Genomic DNA, 25756 nt, shown 5'->3' on the forward strand with positions numbered 1-25756 from the left:
CAGTTACCATATTAGTATGCCTATTATACCAAACTGGCCATGTGGGATATATGGACCATATAATTTGGCTCACCTGTAATGTAACAGGTCATCTGCCTGTTGTCCTCTGACACATCTGCATCCCTCGTGCTCAGTGCAGTAATGACGTGACCAGGCTGGCTGTTTTCAACCACAGCTCCCTTGTAGACGTCTTCAGTAAACTGTGGAGGGTTATCATTCTCGTCAGTGATGGAAATTTCCACCAGAGTTGAGGAGGACAGCTTCACCTTCCCACCATGGTCTGTGGCAACCACATAGAACCTGTAGAGCTCCCTCGACTCGCAGTCAGTTTCTTTCAAAGAGGTGATCCACCCACTCTCGCTGTCGATGGTGAACACCTCGCTGACGTTGTCAGTTTCAGGTTCCAGCCTGTACGTCACCTCTCCATTGGTTTCAGTGTCAGGGTCATTGGCAGTGACCTTAATGACGGTGGTTCCAGCGGGCATGTTCTCCACCAGGAAGGCCTTGTAGGGGTTAGCTTCAAACATGGGTTGGTTGTCATTGACATCTTGAATTTGGATACTCACCGACACCAGGGAAGCTACGTCAGTGCCATTATTGTTGCAGTTGGCCATCACATCAATTTGATACCACTTGGTCTTCTCATGGTCAATGTTCTTCTGGATCAGTAGAGCTCCGCTTTCTTTGTCCAGGGCAAAGACCCTCTCTTTATTGCTTTCCACAGTGTTCCCTTCCACCAAGCTGTAAATCACTGGCTCGTTAGCATCAGCCCTCACTGACCCTATCTCTGAGCCAGTGGGGAGATCTTCAGCTGCTGAGAATGTGTACAAAGGCTCAGAGAACCGTGGCAGAGGAACCTCTGAAGGGACAACCTGGACTTGAACTGGCACGCTGGCGTGATAATGAGGAGATCCCCCATCTTGAGCTTTCACCTTGAAATTAAAGATCTTGTTTTCTAGACCGACAAGACTTTCCTTGGTAGTAACTACCCCAGTGAAAGGATTGATTTCAATAACCTCTTCTGTAACTTCCTCTGCTTCATCAACAAAGTAAGTGACATCTGCATTCGTGCCTTCATCTGCATCATAAGCCATTATCTGAATGATTGGCGAGCCCTTGCTTACATTTGACTGAATGGAGACGTGATACTCTGAGGCTTTAAACTGGGGTGCGTTGTCATTCTCATCAGTCAGTATAATTTTAACAGTGCAAAAAGCTACTTTCCCACCTCCATCCTTTGCCATAACCTTAATTGCAATGACCCTCTCTGTAAGATTTTCCCTGTCCAGAGCATGGGATGTCACTATCTGACCTTTGCTGTCTATTGAAAACTTTTCTTCAGCAAACATGTTGATGATTGTGTAATCAACACTGCCATAAGGCCCAGCATCGGGGTCTATGGCAGCAAGCCTAATAACCTGGGTCCCCACCTCAGCATTCTCAGCCAACTCAGCCTCATATATACTTTGGTCAAAGTATGGACTGTGCTTGTTAGCTGTCATCATGTCTATGTTTACTGGAGCAGATTTCTTAAACACCCCATCTGAAACAGAGATTGTGAGGTTGTAGAACGGATCCAGGCTTCTCTTGCACACATTGGAAAAAGAGATTATTCCAGAGGTCTTATTTATTGCAAAATGCCTGTCATCATTACCGGAAAATATAACATACTCCAGGTTGTTGGCATCTACAGCATCTGGATCTGAGGCCTGGACCTTGATGACAATTTGGCCACAAGTAGCCATTTCACTGAGTGTAGCTTTGTACTGAGGCTGGGTGAATTCAGGAGGGTTATCATTCTCATCAGAAACGTTCACAATAACCAAAGCTTCACTGGCCATTGGAGGCACACCGTTATCCAAGGCTTTGACTTTCAAATGGAACTGGTGGGTGGTCTCATAATCTAGCTCCTGTGTTGTCACAATCTGGCCGCTAAGAGCATCTATATCAAAGAATTCCGAGCTGTTTATTTCATAAGTAACAGCTTTATTTCTTCCAGAGTCTTTATCTGAAGCATGTACCTGTAAGACAGAAGTCCCAATAGGCGATCCTTCAAATATTTCAGCAGTGTAGACCATCTTCTGAAACAGTGGAGGATTATCGTTGATATCTTCTACTTCTATCTCTACTGTGGCCTCTGAGAAGGTTCCCATCACGGCATCTGTTGCCCTTACTGTCAAGACATGCTGGGTCTGAGTCTCATAGTCCAAGAAGTCTGTGACGCTGAGAATGCCACTCTTAAAGTCTATGTTAAAGGTTCTTGATGCATTTTCTTCAACCAGATTGTAAATCACTCGGAACCCTTCTGGATTCCTTGCCTGGATGTGCAAAAGAGTGGTGTAAGGTGAGATATTTTCGGGTACTTTCAAACCATAATGAAGACTCTGGAATATTGGATTGGACTTGTTCCGCACAGTTATAACAAGCTCTGCCTCAGAGATCAGTGGAGGTTCACCTCTATCCGCAGCTATCACTGTAAGCTCATATGCATTCAAGGTCTCAAAGTCAAATGGCCTCCGAAGAGATACATCCCCAAGGTAAGGGTCAATCCTGAAGAATGCAAAGTCATCAGCTAGTGAATAAACAACTGCCTTATTGTCCCCTAGGTCTTTGTCGACTGATGTGACTTGGAAGAGTACATCACCTGGTTCTGCATCTTCCTGGATAGCCATGGAGTAAGGTAAATTCACAAATTCTGGTGCGTTGTCATTGATGTCCTCTATGTAAACTTTCACATGGGTGTGTGCTACTCTTGCAGGTTTTCTGGTGTCCCTCACTTGAACAACCACATCATACAAATCTTTCTGCTCCCTGTCAAATGGAACTCCTGTTGTCTGTAGAACCCCAGAAGTCTGGACTATCCGGAACCATCCAGCAGAGTTTAATATTGAGTAGAACAGGGGTTCATTCAGATAATTTCCTGATGCTCTGACTACAGCTAAAGTTTGAATCGCTGTGCTGTTCTCCAAAACAGAGGCTGTGTAGGCTTTTTGTTCAAACCCAAGACCGCTTGCTGTGATATCGGTGAAATTAATCTTAACAAGGGCTGTGTCTTTGTACAAGCCGTCAGAAGCCTTGACCATCAGCTGATAGTTTGGTCTGAGGTTGGAAGCGTTGTTTACTGAGATGAGGCCAGTGGTTGGATTTATAGTGAAGGCGCTGTGCAGATTGCCTTCAATGATACTGTAAGTCACATCTGAATCTACATCTACTGCTGCTACTTTTACAACTTCTATTCCAAAGAAAGCGGGTAGATGGAGAGATGATTCATAAAGGTGTTCTGCAAATTTGGGAGGACAGTCGTTAACATTAAGGACATGGACAGTGACCCGCGTCGGTTTGTCTGCATACAATGAGGGTGTCCCAGAATCATGAACTTGCACAGTGAAATGAAACACTGGAATCACTTCAAAGTCAATACTGGCTACAGTAGCAAGGGTCCCCATGCTGGGTTCTATTCTAAAATACTTCTGTGCCTCTGGTTCAAGGATCTTATAGACCAGCAGAGCACTAGATTCCTTGTCTGCATCAGTAGCTTTAATGACCAGCGGCGTGTTTTTGTTACCCATCACCATGCTATTCAAGTGAACGGACTCACTGATTTGACCTGTAAACTCGGACTGGAGAAAAGCAGGTGCATTATCATTCTCATCAATAACGTACACAAAAACAACAGCCTCTGCAAAGGATCCTGCAAGGTTGGCCGCTCTTATGCGGAGCTGATAAGAAAAGGCATTCTCAAAATCCAGAGACTTTTGGATAGTGAGGACACCGGAATAGTAGTTGACCTGAAAAGTCCCATTGGGGTTTCCGTCTTTAATTTCATAACTGACTGTTGTAGGGCTGGTGGCTGACAGTGTGATAACAGGTGATCCAATATTGGCGGCTTCACTGATTTCTGCAAAATATTCCCTCATTGAGAACTTGGGAGGTGTGTAGTCTGAGAGTTTAACCTGAATGTTAACAGTGGTGAGGTCACTAAGTTGAGGAAACCCCTGGTCGGTTGCCTTCACTGTAAGGTGGTAACGTTCTTGTGAGAGTTGATCTAGTAGCTTAGCTACAGTTATTTTTCCAGATTCTGCGTCAATGCTGAAAGCACCCTCTGTATTTCCTGCAATAGAAATTAAAAAAAAAAACAAAGTCATTTTATATTAGTAATTGAGACCCAATATGTTAATATCAAGCATAATATCACACAGTATCAGTTCTCTTAATCATTAAACGCTACATGGAATAATCACTAAACCTAATCCTGTCTTTGTATATCTCCCTCTGATTCCCCTCTGAACACAACAGGTATGCACATATTCTGTCTACTCAGTGGAGCAATAGTCACACCATCTGTTAAATATCCTTCAAAAGGTAAGGTTGCATTTTACAAGTAGAATATCAGTCAAAAGAGAAAAAAGTAAGCAGGTATGGATGTACAATTTAAATTGAGCAAACAAAATGTGCTTATCCCACATGCTCATTCCCTGAATGCAATAGATGGAAGCCGGATTGAATTTCTTTTAATGCAAGAGACAGCAATCTAGACCTGTGCTGTACAGAAGTAAGTCACTCAGTGATTGCATGCAATCTTCAGAAAAGGGCTACCACAGCATATCTTACCATTTAAATAAATAACTTGATAACTCCCCAAAGGCATGGCGTGCCAATTAATTTTTCTTCTGTGTTAAAGTTTGCATTTCTGTGGTTTAATTTAAAGTCTAATTCACTGATGGAATGGTTTGAGCATACGTGAATGTGTTATGTTTGGGATTAAAGTTTTGCAAATATTTGCAAAGGGCTGTCCCTTTACTATAAATGGCCTGGATTATCCAGTCTGCTTGACCTCTTTGCTAAACGATCTATCTTACCTGAGTGAAAAGTGTAGATCATTTCTGCATTGTTTCCTTTGTCCTTATCCATAGCCTTAACTTGTACAACTTCTGTACCAACAGCAGCTAAATTGAGCACACTCCCTTCATACCGAGAGCTCATGAAGCTAGGAGGGTGGTCATTGCAGTCTTCTACGTACACAATAACCTTCACAAAGTTCCTTTTAATGGGGACCTCCTGGTCTCTCACCTGGAAACATTGAGAAAAAAAAAAAGAAGTGTGGTCATGCGAAGAGCTGTTTTCACTCTTCCCTAAATAAAATGAAACACAAAGAGAGACAAGCTTAGAAAAATGATACAGAGACTGCAAAATGTGTTCAGCAAACAATTGCTTAACAGAAAAATGCCAATAGATGCCATTTAAATGATGACTTTCTGCTTTAAAGGAAGTGGGTAGAGCATTGGTTTTAAATGTGAGATACGTGGTTCAATTTGCATTCACTGGCCATACCTTTTAGAAGTTTAATATGCATTTATTTGTATTACTCATTACTGGTACAGTACTGTTATCTTTCTCACTCTCATCTGAAAAGCTTGTTGGAATGAATGGGAGCTGAAGTTCCATTAGAACAGACTGAATATTGTATTGCTGTAATTTGAAGTGAGTAATTATAACCCCTCTGTCTTTAATTTAACCTCAATAAAACATCTTAATTATAAAACTGTCTCCTCGCTAGGCCTCCTACTAAAATGACTTTGCGTCGAAACAAGAACCTACCATCACTATAAGAGTGTGAATAGACAGGGTCTCATAGTCCAGTGTTGCTGTGGTAAACAGGGTTCCACTGCTGGGATTCAGCTGAAAGTGCTTGAGGCTGGATGGATCCACACTGCTGTGTATGGTGTAGACCAGCCTGTTGCTCCCATCCGCATCTGTCGCACTCATCTGGAGGATCTCCTTCCAAGAGGGTGTGTCTTCCGGAACCCTCACCTCGCATTGGCTCTTAAGGAACTGGGGGCGGTGCTCATTGATGTCCACTACACGAATATACGCCTGCCAACACAAAGATAATGTGGGTTTCTGCTACTGAAACCTTTCTAAAGGACACAGTGCAGTGCAAATAGACAGACAGCATTTCATATTTTATTGTGACTGTGCACACAGAGGGAGCAACTTCATCAGATAATGTGTGAATAAGCTCCTGATTATTTAGTAAAACAACCTGAGGAGTTTTATGTGACATAAACATTGCATACACAATAACACAAAATTACTAGCTGGATTTGCAAACGCTTAACTCATTTTTGTATTGCGAAAGATACCTTTCTATGAGAACTGTGGCGGAATGCTTTATATTCCATTTTACAGTATACAGAAGATCTATTTTTTACTGTGGTAGGTTACCTGGGTTTTAATAGTTTTGGTTCCATCTGTAGCTCTCACAGTCAGATTGTAGTTTGACCTCCTTCCTGCATTCAGGGGTCTGGCAATAACAATGCTCCCACTGTTTTTCTCAATGTCAAACTCCTGCTCGCTGTCACCACCTATAAAAAGAGGAGGCTGGTTAAAGCTGTCTCCCTTATTGCAGTTCTCACACCTCGCCTTGTCTCCATGGAGACCAGCCACACATGGGTATCTCATAGGCCCCTTTTGTCTCTGTCAGATTCGAAAGGTCTCAGCTAAAAGACTCCCTCCTTGTTAGTGAGCCACAGGAAAGCAGAATTGTTTCGGGGGAGACATTTGGCGGCACAGTAATCCAAACAGACGTTGCTCACTGTGGGGGATGATGTCACACTTCCTCCACCAGATGGTGTGCATTAAGAGATCAGCCCCTGATGCCTTTTGCTTTCTATTTTAAAGAAGAGAAGACCCCCCCCCCCCCCCCCCCCCACCCCCTTTTCAGACTGGTGATAGAAAATTAAACTGTGATTTTTTTTTTTCTTTTCCGTAGAAATATATAACTGGCAGCCTTAGTAAGTAACAAATCTGGGACACTTGACCCATATCAGGAAATCAACTTAAAGTGTTAATACTGTAATAGCAGATAGATCATGAATAAGTGGTTTCAGTGATGATTTTGAAATGTTCTGTTTTCCTATAATTGACTTACACCATATGCTTGTTTGACTATGAAAAAAATAAGAGGAAGGTAAACTTTTCGAAAACCAATCCTCCTGAATTTTTGTTCAGAAATACAGTTATTTCTTCTTACTAGGTTTGTAACTTCACAGTTTGCTTTCCTTTAAAATTATGGTGAGAAGCGAGTATATTCATGGAGGAGCATGTTACCCACAATATTTATTTTTGATGTCGCTCCTTAAACAGTGGATTAAGGAGTGAGAGAGGTTTTGAGCTGCAAAATGAGCAATGCCTACACTAATCAGAATTTAGCTAAGCTTGGTAAAAGCAGGTTAAACCAGAACCCCTAAATAACCCTTCTGCTGTTGTTTGACAAGCACTCTCAGATTGTTAAATGCTGAAAGAAAACAAGACCTTGCCCTCTTTTCTTTCATGGCAGGACCCTTTTTTTGCACCATTGGGTTGTCACTGGCTGAAATATGTTATGTTCCGCCTTCGGCAGATTCCATACCTTCACCTTCAGCCCCCCTCCCCCGGCCTGTAAACCTCTCTGTGTGTGAAGGTGTAGAAAGAGTAGCAATTCCTCCTAAGAACTTTACATTGTGCGTTTTCATTGCCATATCAGTTAAGCAGATTTTAGTTTGTAAAAGTTGGTCATCTCAACTTTCAGGTCAGGTTACCTGCACTGGGAAAAACATGCTGAAGCACGGTTCTAAGTCTTTTTAGCTGCTTAACTCTCACCTTTAAAATGTGGTACCCCATGTATTCAACATTATGAGGGTATTATTCACAAAGCTTTACCTCACAAGTTCTGTGTATCTGTGTTTTTTTTCTCTGTGTTAAAAAAAACAATTTTATTGCATACAATTCTGTTTGATATTCATAATTATTTTCTGGACTGTTTATAAAGAACAGTTTAGTGAATATTAAACTAGATTTTATTCATAAAAGCAGACTTTAAATAACTCACAAGTTTAAGCTTTGTGAAAAGGACCCATTGTTGTGCACTGAAGGCTTATGTTATCTACTGCTTGTAAGTCAACAGAAGGCTTTATCATTATCTTTTCTCATCCACTGTTTTGACAGCCATGAACGAACAAGCCTGCACGCTTAGGCATAAATACATTAATTTTTCTTACCTGTAATATCGAACCAGAGCAGGCTCTGTGAGATATCTGTGCTGATTATCCCCACCATGTGAGTCACAGGGTCTGTTTCCATCACAGCGAAGTTAAAGTGGGGCTCATCAAAAGCTAATGGCTCTGAGGAAGGGGCTGGCTTAGGAACCCATTCGATATGAAGCCGGGCAGTTGAGGACTTGGCTGGGCTTCCACCATCAGTGGCTTTTATCTGATTGGAGATTATTTATAAGAAATTATTTTTTATGGTAAAATACAATGTCAATGAATGTCATGTAATCAATAGGAAGTCACGGTAAAGAATAATATTTTTAATGGTAAGAAGATGGTTGTTATGGCTTACGAATTTCAATACTAAAAGCAACCTTACAATTAATATAACTACCATGCAGAATTATCCAAAACATCCTTTAATGTTTTTTTTTAACACATATGATACTCTGTGGTAACAAAGCACAAAGAAAGAGTACATGGAACTGCAAACGCAAGTCAAAAAGGAAGTTAGAAAGGCCAAGAGAGAAATAGAAATGAACATTGCTAAGGGGGCTAAAACCAATTCAAAAATGTTTTTCCAATATTACAACCACATGAGAACATTCAAAGAGGAGGTTAAATGTCTAAGAGATACAAATGGCAAAATCTTAGATGAAGAAAAAAGCAAATATATTAAATTATTACTTTTCACAAGTTTTTACAAAGGAGGATATGGACAATATCTGTTCCTATCCAGTTTTAAATAACTTTAGCATAACCGAGGCAGAAGTGTTAAAGGGACTAGGAGCTCTTAAAATAAACAAATCCCCTGGGCCAGATGAGATCCTCCCAATAGTACTCAAAGAAATGAAAGAAGTTATTTACAAACTGCTAACCAAGATCATGCAACATTCTCTTGACACAGGGGTTGTACCGACAGACTGGAAAATTGCAAACGTAATACCGATTCACAAAAAGGGAAACAAAACTGAACCAGGTAACTGCAGACCAATAAGCCTGACTTCTATTATAGGAAAACTTATGGAAACTGTAATACGATCCAAAATGGAAAATTACCTATATGGTAACAGTATCCTGGGAGACAGTTAACATGGTTTTAGGAAAGGGAGATCATGTCTAACTAACCTGCTTGATTTTTTTTGAGGATGCAACATTGATAATGGATAATTGCAAAGCATATGACATGGTTTATTTAGATTTCCAGAAAGCTTTTTCCCGCATAAAAGATTAATTCTCAAACTGAACGCAGTAGGGATTCAAGAAAACACATGTACATGGATTAGGCAGTGGTTAACATGTAGAAAACAGAAAGTACTGATTAGAGGAGAAACCTCAGAATGGAGTGTGGTAACCAGTGGAGTACCACAGGGATCAGTATTAGGTCCTCTGCTATTCCTAATCTATAGTAATGATTTAGATTCTGGTATAGTAAGCAAACTTGTTAAATTCGCAGATGACACAAAAATAGGAGGAGTGGCAAACACTGTTGCAGCAGCAAAAGTCATTCAAAATGATCTAGACAAGAGCCAGAACTGGGCAGACACATGACAAATTACATTTAATAGAGAAAAGTGTAAGGTACTGCACACAGGAAATAAAAATGTGCATTATAAATATAATTTGGGAGATACTGAAATTAAAGAAGGACTCTATGAAAAAGACCTAGGAGTTTTTGTTGACTTAGAAATGTCTTCATCTAGACAATGTGGGGAAGCTATAAAAAAGCCAACAAGATGCTCGGATACATTGTGAAAAGTGTTGAATTTAAATCAAGGGAAGTAATGTTAAAACTGTACAATGCATTAATAAGACCTCATCTTGAATATTGTGTTCAGTTCTGGTCACCTCGCTATAAAAAAGATATTGCTGCTCTAGAAAGAGTGCAAAGAAGAGTGACCAGAATTATTCTGGGTTTAAAAGGCATGTCATATACCGACAGGCTAAAAGAATTGAATCTATTCAGTCTTGAACAAAGAAGACTATGTGGCAACCTAATTCAAGCATTCAGTATTGACAATGTCGACCCAAGAGACTTTTTCGACCTGAAAAAAGAAACAAGGACCAGGGGTCACAAATGGAGATTAGACAAAGGGGCATTCAGAGCAGAAAATAGGAGGCACTTTTTTACACAGAGAATCGTGAGGGTCTGGAATCAACTCTCCAGTAATGTTGTTGAAACTGACACCCTGGGATCCTTCAAGAAGCTCCTTGATGAGATTCTGGGATCAATAAGCTACTAACAACCAAACGAGCAAGACGGAACGAATGGCCTCCTCTCGTTTGTAAACTTTCTTAAGTTCTTATGTTCTTATGTATTTTGTAAGTGTCAATCCATACTGTATTGCATTGAATGGACACTAACAAACTAACTGAACGGGATAGTTCTGTACCGTTAGGATGTTGTATTCCCCGGGTAAGAAATTGCTCCTGGACCACACCGTGCCAGAGTCAGGGTGGATTGTGAATTTTGTTTTCTCGCTGTCTTCTGCCAGGCTGTAGGTGATCTCAGCATTCGAACCCTGGTCCTGGTCTTGAGCGATCATCCTGTATAGCGCTTCTGGCTCCGTGACTCCATGGCGCGCTGGGAGCCTCACGGTGGAGAGCTTGTGGGTGAAGCGGGGGGTCTGATCGTTCACATCCAGCACCTGGATGACAACAGTGGCGGTCGACTGCAATGGAGGCCTGCCATTGTCATCCACTACAACCTGGATAGAACAGAAGATATTCACTGGATAGCACGTCAGTCAGTTCTACATCTCATTGATGTGTTTATTAAATATTTGACCTAACAACCTATTAAAGAAAAAAGTTTAGAAAAGGGACAGCAACAGTTGTTAAGACCACAGGGGAATAGGAAATAGCATCCTTAGATGACAGATTAATTTAAATACAGCATTGTGAGATTTTTACTTTTAAAAGAGGACTGTGATGATATACTTTTGCTATATAACAACATCACCTAAAACTCCTGGATTCCTTTATGACAATACTATATTAAATACTTTGGCATATTATAAAGTTTCATGTACAGCAGATCTGCAATCATTTTGTAGCTCTTTATTTTATTTTGAAAAGAATGTAAGATATTTTGCTGATGTGTCTGTACTGGCTCGGTTGGTCACAGAGAAAAGGGTATTCTTTCTTTCAGAGCTTTTTTTTTTTTTATTAAACAAAAGCAGCCCACACCTCTAGGATGTGCTCTTCTCGCTCTTCTCGATCCAGCAGGAGTGCCGTGCTGCTGATCACACCTGTAGGGATGCAAGAACAACACAAGCCCATCCGTTACAAGCCCACAGGTCAACAGATCAGGATTAATTACGCAATAAGACATGACAAGCAGGAACTATGGTGATGGAAGTCCCCACCATGTGGGAGGTCTTCTGACACAGAGCCAGCAGACAAAGGGCCCCAGTTCATTAAACTTTTTCTGGGCAAAGGAACTGATAAGGTCACACAGGATAGAGGCCAAGACACATAGCATGCAAACCGAATAGATAACAAATAATAATGAGAATGATAATCTCACGGTCATGCAGTTACAGACACAACTGGTAATGATCTATTCAAACCTTTTAATCAGAGCTCAGCTCTTTACACAAGTCATTTGTTGTATACCTGCGTCCATTACCGTGCACTGATTCTGCACAAGGTCATGTTCTTTACCAGGCTGATGGGGGGTCATGCTTTTACAAAGCCTTGCTTTCTTTTACGATGGTACTTTACAGTGAACATGTTTGCAAATATTTTTCTACCTCAGTATGTTTGACAGAACAGAGACTAATGAGTCTAGAGAATTTGGCTAGACATACAGGAGAATATGTGTACAGTGTTGTAGTGTTCTTTGGTTGTTAAAGGTTTATCAGAAGCATATTCCTACAATGAGAGGTTTGAGAGATGTATCAGCATTAATTAGCTAATGCAACATTGTTTCTTGTATTTTCTCAGCTTCTTTCTAGAATCCATTTCTAAAGTTTGTCTCCATCTGGGCATGAGGCTTCATTCTAGAAAACATTTCTAGGGTTGATAAAGCAGAATGCATTATTCTGCTGGGTAGTAAACAAATAGTATTCTTTGCAAATTAATTAAATGAATCTGTTTATGAACCTCAGGGTGGATTATGGTAACTTGTCTGAATTAATTGCATATAGCTTTTTTTCTTTATTTTGACACATGACCCTCATTTTTTTATGGCTTGTTGCATAAATGTTTTTACTCTAAATGTCAACAATAACTTTCATGCCGTTCATGCAAACTTATCCCAGTGAACTTTACTTGAGGACCAAATAACATTTGATATAAAATCCAGATGTCAAGTACATTTTAATCTAGATTTAAACTGAGGGAGGATCAGGTTCTTCAAATGCCCTGGGAAAGACATTCCAAAGGCAGGAGTGTGTACCTTCAAGAATGCTTGGATACTGATGAAAATCAATTCAGCGGTAGTGAAATCAGCCCTGCATTAGCAGATCTCAAAGAACACCTGGGGCAAGCTGAACACAGGGGAGGCTGTTGGAGCATAGACCCTGTAGAGCTATGAACCAAAATAACATTCACTGTCCCTGCAGCAAAATACTTTTAGGGAACACCATTATAACAACACAGAATTACCCTAAAGAAACCCTTCTAGAAAACACACCACATGTTGCATGCACTGGGAGACCCTTCTTTAAGAGCACTGCTATGCTGTTTTACCATTGAAGATCTGTTAGAAAGAGTGTTCATTATTTTGTCTTGCTCAAATGTGAATAAAAGCTGCAGTAGCCACACTGCAACAGCCATTCACTTTGAATAGCCCCAACAAAAACCCACACAGAGCCACTGCTGTATAATTTGGTTGCAGTTCAAAACCGTTGCCAACACAACTTGGAATCTGACAACGTAATGTTTCTTTTTTTTCTACAATGTTTCAACAACTTTGTAAACTTCCTTTGAAACTCACACACACACACACACACACACACACACACACACACACACACACACACACACACACACACACACACACACACACACACACACACACACACAGAGGAGGATTTTGCATCACGTATTGTCTACTACAGAGCATAACACAGTTTCAAACCGGGATGCACTTTTCTAAATGTCTGAATGGTATCAGGAAAGAGTCATCACCGTAATTAAAATGCACAGTGAAGAAGATGATAATCCACGAGAGAGGAGACACAGTGAATATTAGTATAACATGTATTCAAATTATTTATTTATTTCATTTGACTTGTGCAGCTTCAGGAATATCACTTGGCTCCAAATGGTTTGCAAATTTGAGCTAGGCCACTTCAAAGAAGGCAACAAAATAAAAAAAGCTCTTCCTTGACTGCACTAATTCCAGTGTCTACACGACGTACATCAGTGCAATACTGACAATTTCAATCCATGTCAAATATAGTGTAAAAATCTCAAAATAACCAGTTGAGGACGGCAGTCTAAATGGTATAAACTCTGCGCTCTCAGCACATTTTATAATCATGTACTTGGTGCTTTTTTAACATTGCCTTATTTAGCAGGAAGCTGTCACTATGCATTCTGTACTGTAGATTATGTTAATGGTGATGTGTAGCGCTTTGTAATTTGTCTTTTCTGACACTATAGCAATATTAATTTTTCTGCTTAATCTTCCAGTGTTGGCCTGGGTGGAGCTGTTTAAATAAGCAAAGTCTTAAAGAAACTGTGTAGGCTCAGAGAGGAACAAGTTTAGACCTGCAGTATTGCTTAATTCAGCATTGATTTGGCAGGCTGAACTAGCATCCACTGAAGTACAGGAGAGGTGGTTAGCCCTCTCTAAGTAAACCAGGAGTAACTTTTTAATCTTCAGTTTCTTCAGTGAGAATTGTTTTCAGACCATTTCCTTGTAGTTTCCAAATTATCACGTATTATTTCTTTTAACCCAAGAACGATACCCACTTCAGGTTTTCAATTAGCAACAGAGTCCCCCAAACAAGCAAAACAAATGTAATGCTAGAATTAATCTCAGGTGAAAATTTCAAAATTCACGCAGATTAGTGTTTTTGGATTCTTTTGTGAACAGCAAATAATCCCCGATGTAAAAAAATAAAAATAATCATTCAAACAAACAAATAAGAATGTAGAATAAAAATTATGTTGTGCTTATATTACAAAACGCTCCCCAAATTGTATACAGATTCCCATTCCTTTCTATAGATGAGGCTGAAGGAAGTGAGTCACTGTAAGAGCTTGGCTGTGTGATCCAAAAAAAGGAGACCCCTGCTAAATCTACCTGTCCCGACTCTACCTTTGTGTCATTAATCTAAATTACTCTTGTTCTGTTCACAGAGGGCAACACCTGCATTCAGTGAACATAGCCAAGCCATTTCAAGAGCAAGAAGCATGAAAGCAGCTTTGTCATGGCTGTTTAAAACAGTCCTCATCTGTTTGTATTCTTTATAAGAGGTCAGGTAGGTTTTTCATTATTTGTTTGGGGGGGGGGGGGGGGGGGGGGGCGGGGGGGGGGGGGGGGGGGGGGGGAAGGGGGGGGGGGGGTGGGGGGGGGGGGGGGGGGGGGGGGGGGGGGGGGGGGGGGGGGGGGGGGGGGGGGGGGGGGTGGGGGGTTTGGGGGGGGGGGGGGGGGGGGGGGGGGGGGGGGGGGTATTTGAAAAGATAAGTTACTGCACCTGTAAGTAACTAAAAGACCATAACAATATTAAGATATGCTTGAAATAAAACAGAGTAACATCTTGACTAACAACGACTGTACCGATCAAAACCCAAATTACAATCCACGTCAGGGGTGGGGGGGGGGGGGTATTTGAAAGATAGTTACTGGACCTGTAAGTACTAAAAGACATTAGACATATTAAAAGATATGTTGAAAGAAAACAGAGTAACACTTGACTAACAACACTGTAACAGATACAAAACCAAATTAAAATCCACTCAGAGTTTCTTTTTTTTTTTTTCTGTTAGTCTTACCTGTCTTGGGGTTTATTGTGAAAAACGCGCGCTGGGTATCTGTGATGTGAAAAGAAAGTTTTCCCTCAGAGCTGAAATCAGGGTCGCTGGCCTCAACTCGTAGAATGGACATGTCCTTGGGGGAGTTCTCCAGAACGGAGGCATAGTAAACAGGCAAGGATAGCACTGGAGAGTTATCGTTGACGTCCATTACTTCAATGAAAACCTCAGTCCAGGAGACCAGAGGCACAGAACCCAGGTCTGTCGCATAAACCGTAAGCCAGTAGTGAGGGATGGACTCCCGGTCCAAGGTGACCGCGGTCCGGATTATCCCTGCAAAGCAGGAGGAGTAAAAAGAAACAATTAGTCTCAAGACACTTAAAGCATGCTTCTGCTCTTCAGGTACTGGTAATGCTAATTTACAACATTACACTAATTCTACCAAGCTGCAGCAAATACCACATTCTTTGAAAATATGAAATGTAACCCTTAAGGCCAAAATGAATACCCTCAGTCAGTTCTGACAAATTCAAATCTGCCGACACTTCAACAACATATGTTTTTTTTAAGACATCCCAACCCCATGCTCAGCAGAGAAATATGCTTCTTGGTTCAGAAGCTAAATTTTGGCCAGTACTAGCAAGCAGTTGTTTTATTAATGCCATGAGATGTTTAAATTTCACACAGCAGATGTGGATGTTTTCTGAGACAGCACATTGGACGGGTATGTTCCTGGACAGATTATGTATCTTTAGGTAGGACTTAAACTCATGCATGACCTTATGGCTTGATAATTACAATGTGTCATATTGAGCAAGCATTTTTTCCAGGTTTGAAATCCAATGCACCCTCAGTACTACTTTGTGTGTGTGTGTATTTTTTCTTTGTCCCTGTACCTGTTTCCTCCTCTATGCTGAAGAATCCTAGCCCACTGCCATCTTTAATGAAGTACTGCACCTCCCCATCTCTCCCAGAATCCTCATCCAGGGCAGTCAGTGCAATCACAGAAGTTCCAACAGAAGCATCTTCAGTTACTCCTCCTTTAAAGATGAATGAAGAGAAGCGTGGTGTGTGCAGGTTCTCATTCACATCCAAGACTTCCACCTCAACATAGCAGGATGAAGACAGAGCTCGTGGCCTTCCGTGGTCCACTGCACGGACTGTAAGATTGTAAAAGGGCTTCTGCTCAAAGTCCAGCTCCTTCTCCACGCTGAGAGCTCCTGTGGAGGTCTCCAGCTGAAATGCTCTGTTCTCATTGTTCACCAAATTGTAAATAATCTCTCCTGCTGGACCAAGATCTGGGTCAATACCTTCCACCCATAAAACCACAGTTCCTATTGGCAAATCCTCAGGAACCTGTATCTTGTAGATCTTTGGAACAAAGCTAGGAGGATTGTCATTGACGTCTTGTACAGCCACCAGGAGGTCTGCAGTTGAGAACAGCTGAGGATCTGCACTGGCCTGATCCCTGGCCTCAATCTTTAGCTTATATGTTGGGCAGGTCTCTCTGTCCAGTGATCTAGTTACCCTTACTACCCCTGTTAGCTCATTGATTGAAAATCTATCCGTGGTTGTTAAGAGGGAATATTGTATTCTTCCATTATCTTCCAAGTCAATATCAGTAGCTTTGACCTGAAAGATGCTTGTTTCCACCACTGCGTCTTCTGGTACTGTTAAAAAATAACTGGATTGATTGAACCTTGGTGGGTTGTCATTGGCGTCTATTATATTCACGGCTAAGAGCTTCCAAGATGACTTCTGAGGTGTCCCTAAATCATAGACAGTGATATTAAGAATGTAGAAACCTGTAGTTTCCCTATCTAAAGGAGAGTGGACCTTAAGGTCACCAGTATCCATGTCAACAATGAAAGTGCCATCTTCACTCCCGTCAAAGATGACATACACCAGCTTCCCATTAAATCCAGTGTCTTGGTCTGAAGCTTTAAACTGCAGAATTGTTGAATTAACAGCAGTGTCTTCTTTAATGTCAAGAGATCTTGGGAGCGCTGCATCAAACATTGGGGAATGATGGTTAATAATGTGGATGTCTGAAAAGGTATCCTCCTCTTGCGAAGGCAATTTGGGCTTGATGGACTGAATGAGCTTTTCAGCCAGCTTTTTGAAAACCCCAGTATCCTCACAGTTCATGCTGGCTGGCTCACTATTGTCAATGACAGTGATGTTTATGTCTGTTGGCTGAGCATAGTTCTCTCCATCAGTAGCGGTTATTTTAAGGATATACAAAGGCATCACATCAGCAGGGTAAGCCAACGGGATGCTTTTCTTCAGGAGGAGCATCCCAGAGACAGAATTGAGCTCAAAGAGCTCAAGTTCATTGCCGGATACAATCTCATATCTCACTTGCTGCAGCTCATCCAAATCAACTGCAGACATAATGCCGAAGCGATCACCGGGAGATAGGCTCAGTGGGATGGTGACATTGCATCCCACCTTCTCAAACATAGGGATATTATCATTTACATTGTTCATGATAATGGAAACTGACGATTCAGTCACATGGCTGAAAGGTATGCCACTGTCTGACGCCCAGATACGAAGATGGTACCACCTTTGCATCATTTCGTAATCTAGTTTTTCGGAGGTGGAGATGACTCCTGTAAATGGGTGAATTGTGAATGGCAGGGGACCTCTATTGGCAATGGCATAGGTTATAAAGCCATTTTCCCCTTTGTCACTGTCTACAGCAGTGACTCTCAGTATGCTAGTGCCAATGGGTTCATTCTCAGAGACTGTTCCCTTATAGGAGGATTGGCTGAATTTTGGAGCGTTATCATTTTCGTCAATGATATCAACAACCACTCTGGCTTTTGCCTCCCCGTGGGTGGTCATCACATCTAATTGAAATTGAGACGTCTTTTCATAATCCATATTCTCTGTGGTCACGATCAGGCCACTTCGTGGGTTGATCTTAAATTTGGAATTGTCCTGGTTTGAAGCAAAATGATAGCTTGTGTTTGCATGGTTTGGCGTCACCTTAACTTGTACAACAGGGCTCTTAGGAGGAGAAAACTCGCTTAACATTACGTGGTAGACTTCTTTCTCAAACTTCAAGACTGCAGACTTTGGAGAAGGTATGTGGATGTTCTTTATGAGAGAAAATAAAGGTGGGTTGCTTTTGTCTTTTGCTTGAAGAGAAAGATTAAAACCAAAGGGGTAGCTCAGCCAGTTGACCTTTTTGGTCATGACCACTTGGTAGACCTGACTTTGCAGAGGAGATGGCATGACTTTGAAGTGATTTAATGGATCTCCAGCTACAATGTCCATGGATTCAACTTGCAGTCCTTGCCTACCTGCCTCGGTTACGACAGAGGCATACGAATGGTCCCTATCCTCTCCAGGTGTTGCGACTTCAACTGACTTAATGACTGGTGGCAGTGGGGTAACCTTTTCCACGTTGACTACAACCCTGGCAACATTCCCGTATCCACGGATCCCAGCTATTTTCTTCACTCGGTCCTCAGCTAGAACCACCAGCTCGTATTTTGAGGCTTGTGTGTGATTGAGTATTTTTGCCAGTGCAATTTCTCCAGTGGAAGGATTGACGACAAACGTCTGGGATCTTCTAGTAAAGGAGTAGTAGAACTGAGCATTGCTGCCCAAATCAGCATCAGTGGCCCTAACCTTCGCCACGCTGGATTTCAAGGGAGTGTCTTCTTTAACAATGACACTGTACGAGGCAGGGGAGAAAAGGGGTTTCAGGTCATTAGCATCCAATACACGAATCACAACCTTAGTTCTGGCTTCATACTCGTAGGTGCTCTCACTGCTCTCAATGGTCAGCATGTAGCTGTCCCTCACCTCCCTGTTTAGTGAGGCTGTATTCCCACTCCGAGTCCTTATCCTCAGAAAGGAGAAATCCCCGACTGTGTAATCCTCAATCTTGAACAGGCTGTCATCGTCCCCAGAGACCAATTTGTATTTTATGCTCCAGAGAGGATCTGTAATGTAGATGCCCATTTTGATGCTACTCTCAATGTAGGTCTTAGGGGCAGTATTCTCATATATTGTAGCATTGTAAAGGTGATGCGTGAAGCTTAAAGGTGAATAGCCTTTTTGTGGACTCCCATTGCAGATGGCTGCATGCAGAAATACTGCTAGGACTGCCAGTAATCCTTCAGTCACTCTGGTGACGCTCATGGTGTCCTCAATGGATCCTCATGGATCTTCAACTCTGAGTAAATGATGCAAAAATAAATATTTATAGTTAGTATTTCAGTAATATCTATATCTTTATCACCTTTGATCATAATTGTACATGTACATGTACCATATATATATATATATATATATATATATATATATATATATATATATATATATATATATATATATATATATATATATATATATATATATATATATTATGTATATGTGTGTGTGTGTGTGTGTCTTTTTTGTTTGGTAGAGCTACTTCTTGTGTCACATACAGTTATTTTATCAAGTTCTAAAAAATTCTAAAAGTTAAATTGACAAATTGTGATCAAAATGGTAAAAACAGATTTTTAAAACAAACAGAATAACAAAAAACATGCTTTGGGGGATTGTTAATTTTTTGTGCAGCTATAATAGTTTTTATTATTTGCTAAAATCAATAAGGAGAAGGACATCATTAAAATCGAATCTTGCAAAACTAGTGTATTTTACATTTGTTCTCTGCTTGAAAACTGCAAAAGAAATAACTGCTAAAGTTCGCAGACAAAACAAAAAGTTGGAGTCTTCTGGTAAGCAATGACTAGAGGTAAGAGGAGTTTCATTTCTGTAGCCATCATTAGTATATATATTTTTGTTTATTTTTCAGCAAGCCCCCATATCTCTGAGACAAAGACACATTCTATATTGTAAACTTTATTGTTTCTGTCAACTTAACATCTGAAACTAAAGAAGGGAAAGCATTCAAATCACTTCTATTGGAGCTGTTTTAATATTGCATCACCTGTACCCACATGCTGAGACAAAGGCAATTAACCCAGCCTTCATCTCAAAAGGGCTATTTGCTGCCGTGGGAAAGTAAAACAAAACTTTCAAGGTGACACATACAACCCATGGTTATTATTTATTGTTTCCAAACAGGCTTTTCTGGTTACTGAAAGAAAGATCAATGCATTATTACAATTAGCAAATCTTTATAAAAGCTATATAATTGGTCGGGTTTATTGAGAAAGGGTTTCTTAATGTAACTGTTCTTGTTATTTTCATTTTGCTGGGGTTTCATTCCTGTTCCACACTAGATATATTGTCATATAAGCAGTACACAATAAGGATTTTAAATATAATTAAATAACTTTCTTTTTTGTGTGTGTTTCTGAGCCTGTAGGAATGCTGGGTATTGCAAAGCCTAAGAGGTTTATTGCATGACGATTACATTTATATTTATTTCTATCATGTGCTGTAAATTATACTTTGATTTGCTTGCACTAGTAAGGTGATGTTTTCTGAGCATTATTGAATCGTTTTATTTTAATATAGATTCATAGTCTCTGGCATGATTGAATGAGTTTTAACGTGCAATTATTTCTATTGTGTGTTTACAAGCAGAAACTGTCAGTACGGTGTTAAAGAAAGAAGTACAAGCTATTGTGCGTTTCTAAATGCGTCAACCAGCACTTTGAAAAACAATACTTTGACAGCCTCAGGCTCAGCCATATCAGATGCTAGTGTCAAGAATATCATTTGCACATTTAGCTGTTTTAATACTACAAACTTTACATCATTTATGTCATGTCCTTGACTGGTGAACTGCTGTATTATTATTGGTTCATTCATTTTTTTAAAATTTTTAATTAATGAAAGGTGGTTCTCAATTATTTTATATACAGTTGTTCCAGTCTCTCCAACATATTTTATTTCATCACATTTTTCACAGGCTATTCCATTCATTTTATTCTAAAATGACAGTACCTAATAATGCTTCTTGTGATTAAAGAAAGTATTATTTATATATCATTCAATAATACAATTTGTAGTAAACATGCATTGAATGACATAAGGAAAGAATGTTTCAATGTAAAGGCAGGCTTTATCTAAACATGCATTTACAGCTCTTCAAGGCCCACACAGAATTAATTGTAGAAAGGTTTGTAAATGATGATGTGGGTCATTGGGCAATGGATCGTAAAGAAGGTGACATGAAAAACAGTAAAATACTCCTACTTGTACAATACTGCTACTTTCAGCGAGCTGAAAATATAGCAGAGATTTAAACTGGTGCCTGGGTGATGCAATGGAAATATGACCATGTGGTGAACACTGCATGCATTCCCCTGAGCTGCTCTAGTCTCTGGACATTGGCCCACCTTGAAGAATTATCACAATAACTGGGATATTAAATCATTAACAAAATTGTCAAAGCATTTACATTAGTTTGTGACTGGATTTATTATTTAATTATTGTTAAGATTATTGTTATATATCACCTGTTTTTTGTTTTTTTTAATGTTGAATGAAACAGTAGGTTCTTGCCGAGGGGGTAATTGGATAATGCACTGCGGGGATATATTTCTAACTTGCAAATTAGGTTTTGGCCTTCTTTAACACACATAATTGTCTTGGTCGGCATTTTTATTTAGTCATGTCCCCGAAACCCTGACAGGGAAACACAGAATATCTTTTTGCAACATTAAGAGTTAATTTGGCTCTGTACGACACCCATTTGAAAGAGCTTTCAAACTCGCAATCACCCAGACCTGTAGCCACACGTTCAGCTGAGCTTCAGAACAACAGTGCAGCTCACATTACAAATTCATTTCTCTTATCTCTCTTTAAGGGTATTTAAGGGGGGGGGGGGGGGGGGGGTGTTAAGGGGATTTAAAGAATGTGCCCTGTTGTTGTTTTTTTCTTTTTTTCCTAAATTCACAGAAATGCATAAAACATGATATGCAAAAACAACAACTGTGCATTGATAGAGAGACTGAGGGACTCCAGACAGAAAAGAGCAGCACCAATCAAAAGACATGCCAACTGAAAGAATTCGGAGAAGCAACGTGCTCTGTGATTATTTTTATTATTTGAGAATAGTCTAGTTCATGGCCTTACACAGTCCTGATCTATTCTTCCAAAGATTGTAATACCTGCTGAGTATTCATGCTCTTTTCCAAATAAAACAAATGCTATCATTTGGGGGGGGGGGGGGGGGGGGGGGGGGGTAGTTTTTTATGCAAATGTGGCCACAGAATAGCTGGTAATACCAGTAACCCTTTTCTTTTTTGACAGTTGTCGCAGTAGAAATTTGCAACTGCCAATATGATTGCATTTTTAGATATTACTGAGACTGAAAGGTTTTTTTTAACACTACGTTGCTGAAATCTTTAGCATTTGTCAGATTCTGTTAAACAAAATAATTTTTCGATGGCTTGTACAATGTTATATGAGTCTAATGAATAAACGTATTTTGTAAACACAGTATAACATTATATATATATATATATATATATATATATATATATATATATATATATATATATATATATATATATATATATAAATCGAAATATTACTCATATTGAGTCCCGATGACTGTAACCGTAATATGAGCAAATATTATAAGTGTTATAACCGATTCCACACTATAACGAGGCGCATTATAACGGGTGAGCTGTATGTATATATATATATATATATATATATATATATATATATATATATATATATATATATATATACACACACAGAGTTTAGCAGGTTTAAGTATAAAAGCTTATAGTGTATTTGCAGTTTCCCCACATGCTTTTCTGATAGTTACACTAGACATTTACCATAGTTTACCCTGGTTTGCCATATTTATAAATATGATTTTCCATACTTGACAATGCTTACCTGTGCTTTACCGTGCTTTCACAAATATTTCTTAAACTCTGCTATGCTTTTACTATGGGAAACTTTTATAAAGGTTGTTACTTTATGTGCTGCAAAGTCTAATATTTTAATAGAAAACAATACCCCTTTGTAAATCCCCACTTTGCTTCCTAAACTACAGTAAAAAAAAAAAATAGGAGCTTAAAGATTGTATTGTATACCACTGTAAGTACAGTAGCCTCCACCAGATTGAATCACAATTGAGTGACACACGGGCCAGCAGGGTTCAGTGGGAGTGGGGGACAGGGGGTTTGCGATACCTTCAGGGCATCACAAACAAGCAATCAGTAAACAAAAGGATCAGCATGGTCATGTGCACAATAGGCTAAGCTATTGCAGGATGTAGATAGAAAACAGATGGGAATTAATTACATTGTGATGTATAGTTTGCAGCTTTAAAACACAAAGCAACAAACATCTGTGTTTATGTCTAAGGAAGCTAATTGTATCTATAATATGTCATTGTAGATATAACTTCTTGCATCCTAGTTCATATTGTATTTTTGTAGTATTATTTGCACTTACTGTAAAAGATACTGTATATAAATATAAATCTTGCATTGTAACCATGTACAGTATTGCCTTGTAACACCTGTAAATCACCTTGGATAAAGGTGTCTGCCAAATTAATAAATAATAATAATAATAATAATAATAATAATAATAATAATAATAATAATAATAATAATAATAATAATAATAATCTATTATTGCATCACACACACACACTCAGGCTGACCTCTTAATTGCTCGCTCATGAAAGTTCCAGGCAGCATTTAGCTTGGTGATTAACAGAGGAGTGGGATCAGCAATTCACTTATTTTCTTCCACACCCTGAGGCAGGTTAATAACTGAGGTGAGCTGCCCTCCTGACTTGTATGGTCAAGATGGGTAATGTAGCTTCTCATCCACCGATTCTCAGATATCAGCCTGACTACAACCCTTATAAAAGCTTACAGATTTATCCCACGATAAAATGTACAACGTTAATGAGGAATATAAAGTAAGGGCTGGGACTTTAGTAATATAAACCCCTTTCAGAGGCTAAGATTAATAGTAACATTATCATTACTGGGAGTTGATTTTTGTCCCCTATATTTTTTTTTTTTAAGATTCAGGGGAAGAGTTCCTAAGAAATTAAGAAATGTATGAGAATGTCTTTGATGAAGAAATGTTACATATTGCTATCTTTAACTGAATTTGTCCCATTATACAATTCTATACTGGTACACAGGTGCAAAATGTCTATTGGTGAACCTGTCAGTAGCAGCACACACTTTTACATGCTGCCAAGAACTATCTGACAATGGATGTAAAGCAAAGAGGATTCTATCAACAGTGCCCTGATCCTGAAGATTCTGTCCTAAACCACCTGCCAGCATGCTTTATAAGGTTTTAGTAACTTAGCCTGTATCTTCAATCAACTACCACACAGAAATGTGGTCAGAAAAAACAATGCTAACATTCTCGCTGTGTTGATACAAGCAACATTTAAAGCGTTAAGAAAAAACAAGTTTCAAATTTAAAATGGCTTGTTAATTCTGCCCAGCTTTGAGTGAGTCTGAAAATAATTTACATACAAAATAACCTTATCAATTGACAGCAGAAGTGTAGTAAATGACTGAGCCTTCGATGCAAACCTCAAGGATTGGAAAATAAAATAAAGACTTCAAAAAAAAGTTAGCACTGTCTAAACAATCTAACAGAACCTCAAGCAGCTCAGCTCATCCAGAGATGTCATTAATTTTATTTGGGTTCTTACGTGTTGAGTTTTCAGTGTTCAAATTCAGACAGTACATCTGATTTTCTACTTTTAGTAAAGTTTCTTCTTCTAGTCCATAAAACTTTATTACCAGCACTCCCAATTATCTGACAAAAATTTACAGATTGGATTGTTAAAAAGTCAGTAAATAAATACAGAAAACAATTTATTATAAATACAGTCAATCCACATGAAAAACAAAGTCACTTTTTGCTTGTAAAAACAGAATACCACTCAATTAAAAGTTTAATTAATCCACAGATTCATGTGGAAAATACAGCAAATGAAATACCTCTAAAAATAACCAAATTAATAATCAAAAAATGAATGACAATTATAAATTTAGTAACTCCCTAGCTTTCCAACTTCACAAAATCCTAAATGACAGTAACCTACCTTGTTAGCTGACTCTCCTGAAAATGCTTCTTTTAAGTTTCCTTCTTCACGGTGCTCTCGATAGTACAATCCTTTCAGTGCCTGCTGGCACCTCATGTGGCACCATACTTCATTGCTTCCCAGGCTTGTGCCTCGGTGGAAGAGTGAGCAGGGCTGAGCTTTGCTGCTGGTGGAGGAGAGCAAAGTTTCTGCTGGAAGAGTTCTGCAGCCACCTTATCCCTTCAGAAAAGCTATCCCCTCCCTGTTCCTACACTTTCCCCTCCCACCCCCCTCCTGCACCCAGGAGGAGGTGTAGGAGGAGAGCCGAATCTCACATTTGGGCTGGGGCCATATACTGCTCATTCAGAGTGTGTTCCGCAAAAACTATCATTTACTTTCCCCTCAAATCTCTAGCACAAATTAGCTTAATGAACATGGTGCATGATGCCCTGAATTAGGCTTTCATAGAAGAGCAAGCAGATCACCTGTTTTAAAGATTGAAAGGTGTGGACAAAGCGCAGGGCTGTCCACACACAGATTATCAGTATAGGTGTCTCCTTTTAAGAGTAAATACCAGACCAACTACGAGCAGGAAAAGGTAAAGTTTTGCATGTAAGTAAACAACAGTAAAGTGTGTAAAGTTACAGCAAATGTTTGTAAAAAAATAAATAAATAAATAAATAAATAAATAAATAAAAATAATAATAATAATAATAATAATAATAATAATAATAATAATTTTGTAATTTGTTTTTATGTTTTTATTATATCAAGGCTTGCCAATAAT

The 25756-nt window shown here is 39.5% G+C and overlaps 1 protein-coding gene across 1 annotated transcript; it reads right to left on the reverse strand.

The window, feature by feature from the left end:
* Positions 1-8: 8 nt before the first annotated feature.
* On the reverse strand, positions 9-25206 carry LOC121324087 (protocadherin Fat 2-like). Its single transcript, XM_041265550.1, has 10 exons — positions 24991-25206; positions 15857-19152; positions 14982-15293; positions 11220-11281; positions 10424-10738; positions 8040-8250; positions 6226-6365; positions 5599-5874; positions 4860-5070; positions 9-4111 (listed from the first exon to the last, which is right to left on the reverse strand). Exons 2-10 carry the CDS (start codon positions 19116-19118, stop codon positions 24-26), a joined length of 8877 nt encoding a protein of 2958 aa, XP_041121484.1. The 5' UTR covers positions 19119-19152; positions 24991-25206; the 3' UTR covers positions 9-23.
* Positions 25207-25756: the final 550 nt, after the last annotated feature.

This window comes from Polyodon spathula, chromosome 12 (genome assembly GCF_017654505.1).
Source record: "Polyodon spathula isolate WHYD16114869_AA chromosome 12, ASM1765450v1, whole genome shotgun sequence".
NCBI classification, from domain to species: Eukaryota; Metazoa; Chordata; class Actinopteri; order Acipenseriformes; family Polyodontidae; genus Polyodon; species Polyodon spathula.